Source organism: Mytilus californianus, unplaced genomic scaffold (assembly GCF_021869535.1).
Source record: "Mytilus californianus isolate M0D057914Y unplaced genomic scaffold, xbMytCali1.0.p SCAF_2, whole genome shotgun sequence".
Classification (NCBI taxonomy): domain Eukaryota; kingdom Metazoa; phylum Mollusca; class Bivalvia; order Mytilida; family Mytilidae; genus Mytilus; species Mytilus californianus.
In genome coordinates this window covers 88,514,841-88,525,194 of record NW_026262668.1, presented here as the reverse complement: position 1 = coordinate 88,525,194, position 10,354 = coordinate 88,514,841, and the positions used below count along the sequence as shown (strand labels likewise).

General features: G+C 32.8%; 1 protein-coding gene across 1 annotated transcript; it reads left to right on the top strand.

Annotated features, from left to right (window-relative positions):
* Window positions 1-390: 390 nt before the first annotated feature.
* Window positions 391-9,044, top strand: LOC127728384 (uncharacterized). The gene is made up of 5 exons (XM_052235734.1): window positions 391-448; window positions 2,409-2,906; window positions 4,939-5,118; window positions 5,624-5,901; window positions 8,208-9,044. The coding sequence occupies exons 2-5, from the start codon at window positions 2,424-2,426 to the stop codon at window positions 8,932-8,934; spliced, it is 1,668 nt and encodes a 555-aa protein (XP_052091694.1). The 5' UTR covers window positions 391-448; window positions 2,409-2,423; the 3' UTR covers window positions 8,935-9,044.
* The last annotated feature ends 1,310 nt before the right edge of the window (window positions 9,045-10,354 follow it).

The window sequence follows — 10,354 nt, the reverse complement described above, 5'->3', positions numbered from 1 at the left end:
TACTTCTGAGTTTCAACAGTTTGTGACTAGATTACATAGGCGACACATATCTCTGTGTTAACAGTTATTATTAAAATGCGTACTTATTTTTTTTTTATCAGAGTAATTGACTAGTTTGAAAGTGTACTGATGGACTACTGTGAAAGGTTTTGTCGCAAACTTCAGAACGAATTCATGCACAGCGACTTGGTACAATATAACTTCTATTCTCGAGGGAAGCACAGAGTTATGATTAAAACAATACCCTTCATGTTTAGAAACCATTATCGTTATGGTAAACTTTCATGATATTGTATATCTTTTTATTGTTTTAAATAACAATACATGTTATATTGTTAGTGGATTCGACAATTAAGAAATATCAAATTACGTTTAAACAGAATAGTGAAATTCTTTGTATTTGTTAAGTATAAAATGATTCAAACCTTAGTCTTTTTAAATCACTTTGGTAAGTTTCAATATTTTATACTATCTTAGCACAATAATATAACTTGTTTAAAAATTGCATTTTATTATACCAATACATATATGTAAACATTGGTAAACATATATCAGGTATATATTAACATTATTGCAAAACGAGGGGGAAAAAAGTACATAAAATACAACATAGAAAACTAGATACTGTGCAACATGAACCCCACCAAAAACCGGGCTCTCATGTTCTCCGAAAGGGTAAGCATATCCTGCTTCACGTGTGGTACCCTTCGTGTTGCTCATGTAAGTACAAACCCGGTAATAAATCTAATTCGGTAAGTCACATTCGAGGAAAAGAGGACGGGATTGTTGTAAGTACGACAAAAGGGACATAACTGTCGTCATCTGTGAAACAGATATTCTATAACGGTCAACCAACTCGTGATGAAGAAAGTATGAGGGAGGAAGACAAAATATAGTCTGATTGCAATATCTTGTTAAAATACCTGCTATTTGTAAAGTAATTGGAAGAGGGATAACATTTTAAGCAGACCATCAAAACAGAAGTTGAGGAAAACAGACAAGGCCATTATAAAAAACAGCAAAACGAAACAGTTCACAAAAAATTAAAGATTGCGCAATACAAAACTAGGATCAAATCAGGTACTCTGAAAGGATTACGTACAATTACTTTTATTTATCTAATAAAGCTGGAACACATCTACTGTCAAATTATGGCTGTATAACTGGTTTTGTAGGAAGTAGTAATTGACACGCCACACACATTATTTTCTCAAATTTTTATTTCATTCTAATATCAACGAAGCCTATCGCACAGTATCATTTCTTCTTTTATTTTAATAAAAAAAAATGCAGTATTGTGCCTATATACAGAGGCACTAGGCTCTGAAAAAAAATACCTGTACACTTTATATGTAATATTTTTCACAGGCAGGTGCCTGTGCGCGTATACCATTTACAGTACCAACAGAATAAAATGTTTTTCCAAGTTGCAGTTTGAATTCATCAATTCAAACTGATTCCGGTTATCGTCGACTTTTTACCTGTACTTCCTTTCTAGTCTGGTACCCGACCTGTATTTTACAAGTTTGCCAATATTTTTATTTCGAAGGCATACTGAATATTTTATTCAGGGAACGACCTAACTTCCGTCCTCACTTCGCGACTTCCTTTCAAACGTTGAAAGTGAGTACTCCAATACATGTGACAGTACTAGGTTGGTTCTTTCCGTAAACCTTCAACATGTCTTCGAATATACAAATATTGAGTTTGTCGAACACCGGACGAGAGACAGACAAGTGTGGCAGTTGAGTAGACATTGATTACCTTTATATGCTACCCTCTATGTTGTCTTAAACGATATGTCCTTGTTTGTTATTCGGTGCAAGACAGATTTTAGTTAATTCTATTTCATTTAGGTAGGTTGTCATGAATTTTTATGAGATTTAGAAGCCAAATCTAGATACTCCTACAGGTTTTGTGTACAAACGCGAAATATTTCAAAGAGTAAAATTCTAATATTCAAAAACGGATGATGTTAGAAAAGAAAGAAATGATTAAAAAAGATTAAAAAATATATATATCCACAAACAATTATCATATGCTTTATATATGCCATTTTGAAGTTCGTGTTTATTTTACAGGTATTAGATATTTTTCTAAATCCTCTTAAAATACTATTTCACAATACTTTTATTATAACATTTTTCCTCGAGTCAAGAACCTGTAATCCAGTGGTTGTAATTTGTCGTTGTCAGCCATATTTGATACTTCTCATTTGAATTTGTTTCCTCATTTTGTCATTCTGGCTGAGGCCTTTAATCATGTTAATCATTAATAGCTAACTATACGGTTATGGAGTTTCTTATTGTCAAACTATAATAATTGTTCATATCTTTGTCCTTTTATCTTACATATATGAATAGTTTACTTACTGTCAGTCTTTAGTTATCTTCTTATTTTCATAAAAGAAAAGATTAATTGGAATGGATGATAGAAACTCGAGTGATGACTGCTATTCGTCTGACTTTGAAGATGAACCAGAACCTGGGAGTACTACATGTACATGTAAGATCAACTTGGAAAATGATGTCAGTATAACAGCACCAAACAGTTTATATAGTATCTTAAATGAATATATAACCACCAAATGGACAGCGAATAAAAAAAATAATTCACTCCAATTCTTAAACCTCCCCTTAGAATCAACATTGGTATCTGATATCCTTAGAACAGTCCTACGGAAGGATATAGAAAAACGAAACCCTTGTGTTAAAATTCAGGAGAAGGAACAAATAGATAAGACATGTTCTTTTAAATTTAATTTACTGTCTGAGTTTAATGACGAAGTGCGTTTTAGAGTCCCAATTATAGATTCTTTCGTTGAAAAGACTAGGAGCCAATTTTACGAGGTTTTTGCTTGGATATATGACGGATTAGAGTGGGAAATGCTTCAAGCCACAGTAAAGGTAAACTTTAATCACCTATATTTATAGTCTTTTGTTGTTTTTGTATTGTTGGGTTCTTGTCTGATTGAAGTATATCCCGCATCTCCTCCTGTTCATATTTTAGTATTTATTGTTCAGCTTTATCATGACAATTTGTTCTGAAAGCTGTAGATTCAACTGAAAATGGAGATTATATCAGATAAAAAGACTTAAAAAGCAACTTTCTGATTGTGTGAAAAGATTGAGAAGGTGCATGTACAAAGGGGTAATCATATTCTATTAACTGAAGAAAGACAAACAACAACATGGACAAAAGTTAAAGCCGAACAGACAATAGCACAAAACACTGTATTGGACGTTAGGCAAACAGTAATCAACCATTCAGTTTTAACATTAAACTTTATAGCAAACAACATGAACCTCACCAAAAATCGGGGCTAAACGAAGCCATGCCAGAAGCGTTCGTTTGGTTATCTACCTTATACAGCAACACATTTAAAAAACATTCAAGAGATAATATTTTGGGTGAAAATTGTGATTTATTATACAAAAAGTGTCTTGAAACCAATTTATCGTTTTGCCTTTTATCTTGAAATCTTCAATAGAATGACAGATAAGATCAGCAATAGAAGATTTACAAAAATGTTAATACGATTGAAACCATCATATGACTCATTATAGGAGTTATTATCCTTCTAAGAGTTTTACCTATTTTAATATGAAACATATTTATTAAAGATTTTCTTGATACACTATTTTCAATATACAAAAAATGTAGTTTGTACATATCTTTTTTCCTATTCGAAATTTAAGTTCAGTAAGAGTCGTACGGAAACGTATTAGCGCCACACATTTTTTTTATATATTTCTTCCTATGTTTGCGTTATAACGCAAGACTTTGCGAAATAACGCAAACCTTCTACGTTATAACGCAAACCTTTGCGAAATAACACAAACCTTTGCGTTATAACGCAAACAATTGCGAAATAACGGAAACCTTTTACGTTATAACGCAAACAGCGAAATAACGCAAACCTTTGCGTTGTAACGCAACGAAATAACGGAAACCTTTGCGTTATAACGCAAACCATTGCAAAATAATGCAAACCTTTGCGTTATAACGCAAACTTTTGCGTTATAACGTAAACCTTTGCGAAATAACGCAAACATTTGCAAAATAACGCAAACCTTTGCGTTTAACGCAAACATTTTATTTTAATTACTAGTATTCATTAAGTTTGAATATTTCATGATCATATATAATTTAAAAGCAGTGTTTTGTAAATATCGGATATTTGCATGTCCGTCTGCCAGTAAAGTGTGGTTGTCATTTAGTTAAGAGAAAGACCAAGAACACAAGGCCAAATTATTATAATAAATATACAGAGGAATAAGGGAATACTTGTATCGCAATTATACAAAAATAATGAAAGATTTTTGTATCAGAAAATTATATAAATTTTACGTAAAAATAGATATGACTATGCGGTAAGGGCTTTGCTCATTGTTGAAGGCCGTACGGTGACCTATAGTTGTTAATTTCTGTGTCATTTGGTCTCTTGTAGAGAGTTGTCTCATTGGCAATCATACCACATTTTCTTTTTTATATATATGGTGTAGGAAAGATTTTGAAAATTTTGATTTTGCGGGAAGTGGCAAAGTAGAAAAGAGCAAAAAAAAAATCATACAATTGTAAAACCATAATGGTAATAGGCAAAATGATTCTTCGGCTTTATAATGAATTATTTTGAATAAAAATATGAATTTTGCTTTGTTTTCTATGTTTTGTTGTTTTTGGGTTTTGATGGTTCTTTCCTTTATGTCTTTGATTTCCTATAAAATATTTAATAATTTTTTTCTTTCAAGGTATACAATTCAAATGTAATTTATTATCAAATAAAAACAAGTATCTACGGAATATTTCCATTTCGAAAATATAACGATGAAATATCTACGCGGAATGTACATACATTTTGCTATTCAAGACAAACAATCTTGTAGTATGGCTCTGAGGCTCTCACCCTTACTTATAAAACATATATTTTATATGTAGGATGGTTTTGCTGAATTTTGCTGCTGTCAACTTGATAGTTTTGGAATACTTATTCACTCAAAGAGGATGAGTGCGATTGTTAATCCATTGGGAACTGAAATAGATATCGGTGATAGCTGTGCGTGTATCTTAAAGTTTGATAAAGATTGTGTCAAATCAAATGAAAACTTTAGGTATACGGTTAGTATAGAATATGAGATATGCGAGATGTTAGATTTAAAACCTTCCCATCAGATGAGTTGTTTTCGGAATTATTTTTTAATCAGACACACATCCGATTGTCGAATGTGGCATTTATGTAGAAATTATAGATTACATGTACAATCCCGACTTAAAAAATAAAGATAATCTGATTTTCGTTTTTTTTTTTAAATACATAGTATCAAGTTGAAGAAAGTCAATATGGCGGCTCACTCCTTAGTTACGACATGCCAATTGTGCATTTGATGGTAAATAGTAGCATTTTAACAAAAATTGTTAATTAAGAATTGCAAATTTTTGGCTTCAGAATTATAAGGATTAAACACATTTTTTCTAGAGGTTATTGATGTGTAAACAGGGTCGCTTACTCACAAACTTAACATAAAGAAGGACTTTTATTCAGTTTGTGAGTTAATCGCCCCAGTTTACACATCAATAACCTATAATATCTTAAATTTTTATATAATACTTTACATGGTTATAGGTACACACACCAGACGTTGAGTTTTCCAGATTCGGTTACACATCTACACGACATGTCAAACATGTGAGCAACAAATTCAACTTTGAATACGATAGAGCAAAATTCTTAAAACCAATAAAGGTAGTGGTATCCCTCACTAACGTTCCTCTTAGACCTGAGAATAAGTCAAAAGTTGAAGTTTTACTGGTTGGTTACAAGAATGGATCAGCTTCTATTGTTGAGTCCATGAAGAAGAGTGCAGATGCTATTTACAGTGGTTCTCTACATGGATATGACGGGTATTTACAAAATTTTTAATAACTTTGTGCAAATGAAGTGAAATTCTTTGTACGGTTTGGGAAAGACTTTTTCAAAATATAAAAATTATTGATCAAATTAAACTCACTTAAAAATGTGTTGTACTAAACTGATATATTGCTAAATTTGCTTATCATATATATAAACACGTCTAAACATGTGACAACTTTATGACAGACATTATCCATTGGATAACACGTGGTTATACAGTGCTAACACCATATATTTTATATATAATTCGTCTCAATTTTAGCCCATAATTTTGTTCTTCCCTCAGCGGGATTCGAACCCGCCTGCACAGTGTCCAGCGCCCTGAGACCACTCGACCACCTAGGCTACATAAAAATATGGCTTTCGCTGGTCGATGTTATGCCTTTCCTCGTCGGCATTATCTAGGGTTATAACACAGTACATGATGTATAGTAGCAAGTAGATTGTGTACCTTTAAGATCAGCTATTTTGTCTGTCGTAAAGGATAATAATGTTAATTACCATGCCGCCACATCAAATACATATATATATATATATAAATTATATATATATACAAGTCTAAATTGAAAACAACGTTCAAACCTATGATTGCGTTATATATATATATATATATATACAGCACAAACAACATTTTCCAAAATACCAAAAAAGTGAAAAAGTATATTTTAACAAAACGCATTTAACTAACAGGTCGAAAAACAAATGTTCTTAAACCCTGTTGACTGCCATTGGCGATTGCCAAATAAACGGATCACCGATGTAATAAATGGATCTTAATTATAATTTAATACTAAACAGAAAACAATAAACTTGCGGAAAAGATGATATACCGCAAACAAAAGGTGCAAAGGTTTTTGTACACCATATCCGGATTTCGACATTTAATGTCTCTTCAGTGATGTTAGGAATCGAAACGGTATTTGAATTCAAGAGTCTATCCTAAATTGAGGTAAATTGTATGGCTTTCCAAATACCGTTTCGATTCCTAACATCACTGAAGAGACTTTAATTGTCGAAATCCGTCTATGGTGTACTAATTTTTGCACCTTTCGTTTGCGGTATATCATCTTTTCCGCAAGTTTATTGTTTTCTGTTTAGTATTAAATTTATAATTAAGATCCATTTATTACATCGGTGATCCGTTTATTTGGCAATCGCCAATGGCAGTCAGCAGGGTTTAAGAACATTTGTTGTTAGACCTGTTAGTCAGATGCGTTTTGTTGAAATATACCTTTTCACTTTTTTTGGTCTTTTGGAAAATGTTGTTTGTGCTGTATTTAGACCCTTCTAACAAGTAATTTGTTTTGCATGCACACGTATAAAAAATTGAAAACAACACGTTTAATAATTTCATGCGTCCGAAGCGCATTTCTGGATTTACCTTCATCAGGAACGTTCAAAGCCAAACATTTGAAATCCGAGGTATGTATAAGTACCGAAACAGTTGAAGAGCTATATGACAAAAATACATAAAACAAATAGCCAAATTCATCTAAGATCAACTTTGCCTGAGGGAGTTGAAACCTTAGTTTCTTTATGATTTCAAAATTTATAAACGAACAATTTTAGAAAGGTTTGTTATAAATCATGTCAGTACCGAAGTACTGACTACTGAGCTGATGATACCCTCGGGGACTGATAGTCCACCAGCAGAGGTATCGACTCAGTGATTTAAAAAATTGAAAACTACACGTTTAATAATTTCATGCGTCCGAAGCGCTTTTCTGGATTTACCTTCATCAGGAACGCTCAAAGCCAAACATTTGAAATCCGAGGGATGTATAAGTACCGAAACAGTTGAAGAGCTATATGACAAAAATACATAAAACAAATAGCCAAATTCATCATAGATCAACTTTGCCTGAGGGAGTTGAAACCTTAGTTTCTTTATAATTACAAAATTTATAAACGGACAATTTTAGAAAGGTTTAAAAATTGCGGTTTTTATCCAACGCAATCATAGGTTTGAACGTTGTTTTCAATTTAGACTTGTTTATATTTTTTCGTTTGGGCTTTTATTATATTTGCCTTCGGGTTTATATGATCCGTTCATCCAATTTGACTCCTCAAAAATTCAAGAGTCTATCAATTTAGACTTGTATATATATATATATATATATATATATTCAAATAAGGGGAGGATTGATAAAAATGTCGAAAACATTAATTCACACTAGTACTCAATTTAAAATGACAGTTAGTAGAGCTCGCATAAAACATGGTAAATGCGATTACAAAAGTTTATATTTGACGTTTTGACAATAATAACTGATATTCTATGTGGCATATTTTGTAGAGTATCTTTGGCAGCAGTACTAAAGACTAAAGAAGACAAAATTTCCAAGACAGAGTTGACAAATGAATTGAATTTGTTTTATGGCAGTAGAATATTGGGTAGCATTTTAGTTTATTTTCTGAAAAGAAATTCATCAACATTACGGCTAAGGGTCATCTGTTGTCGCACAGAACAGACCAAGTTACTAAAAATTAAGAAACATCAAGAGGGGAACTTTCTTATTCATAAATCTGAGAATTTATTTTTAACACCATACCAACGATTAAAAATTCGTCCGGCAGGATGTATCGGATTAAAACCAGGCAATGGTTCTCATTTATGGATGCTTTTCCTGTCAGTCTCAAGTGACAATTCTTTAACATTCCAGGTTAAAATAAACAGAATAATGGGGGGATCACCAAATGCAATATTATGCTTTTCAACAAACACACATAGCAGAAACTATACAGAAATAACGAAAATTGAATTCAATTTAGATAGTTTGACATTTCATCGAAATCGACACGACCCTGAAGAAAACCCATCTAAGGAAGACACTAAAATAGATAATGTTAAAATTACCAAAAGCAGTGATTTGAAATCTATTGAAGCGGATGTAGATCAGGGCGCTTCCTCAACACACTGTTCGGCTGATTGTAAGACCGTCCTTTCCAAAACAGAAAGTAAACACTCAATCGATGGAGGTCTTATATTATCAAACCCGACACTAGCACGATACGAACAATAATGCAGCATATGGATTTTAATGTGAACTTTAACTTAAACTTAAATCTTTAATACCATGCATGTATGCCCATAGCATATAAAGTATTTTATTTAAAAATGTAACATAAATAATTTCATACAACTTTATTTCCTATAACCCTAGTAAGCTTTCCGCAGTAACAAATAAGTATATTTTGACAAAAAGTCAGGATACTCAAACTCAAGCTGTTTTAGTGGATATGAAAAATGTCAAGTTGTCCCTACATGATGTTTAAGGAATCAGTCTGTGTTACGAATTGTTTACTAGTTTAAGATAAAAAAAAAACTTTTACTAGGTGCTCAGCATTGGCATAAGCAGTCTTGTAAAGTCAACATTGGCATAAACAGTGTTCTACAAGGATCACCAGTCCTTCACCTTTCATCTGATACCTTAATTACTAAAATATATGCTACATAGTTTTAGATTTACACCTATGCGTAGGAACTATTTTGATTTAAACATGTACTACTTTCCAGTATGTTCTTTTTTGACTGGGCCCGATCAGGTGGTGTTACATCTTACAAATACAATTGAGAAGGGAAATGGGGAATTTGTCAAAGAGACAAAAACCAGACCTAAGAGCAGATAACAGCCGAAGGCCACCAATGGGTCTTCAACGCAGCGAGAAATCCCGCACCCGGAGGTGGTCCTCAGCTGGCCCCTAAATAAAACTGTGTACTGGTTCAGTGAAAATGGACGTCACACTAAACTCCAAAACATATAAAGGAACTAAAATTAAAAAAAAACATACAAGACTAACAAAGGCTAGAGGCTCCTGACTTGGGACAGGCGCAAAAATGCGGCGGGGTTAAACATGTTTTGTGAGATCTCAACCCTCCCCCTATACCTCTAGCCAGTGTAGAATAAAGAAACACATAGCAATACGCACAGTAAAACTCAGTTTAAAAGAAGTCCGAGTCCGATGTCAGAATAGGTAACAAAAGAAACTAAGCAAAATGACAATGATACATGATAAATTAACTAAGGACTACTAGCAATTGCTGAAATGCCAGCTCCAGACCTCAATTAAACTGATTGAAAGATTATGTCTTCATCATATGAAAATCAGGCACAATCCCTCCCGTTAGGGGATTAGTATCATACCATCATAAAATATATGGGAAGAACATAACCCGTATCATGCCAACAACTGGTTTTAGAATAAATGTTTATTTCCGATGCAAAGACCCTATGAGTGAATCAATATTAATACCAAAATATGCAATCCTTAATGACCTGACAACAGTATCGTAACTATATCCCTTCCGAATAAGTCTGTTTAAAGGTTTACTTAGCTTTTGAGGTGAATGCCGACATTTTTGTGCTTTGTAAAGAATATTACCATAAAATATTGGATGTGAAATACCTGAACGTATAAGATGTCTGCATGATGATTTATATT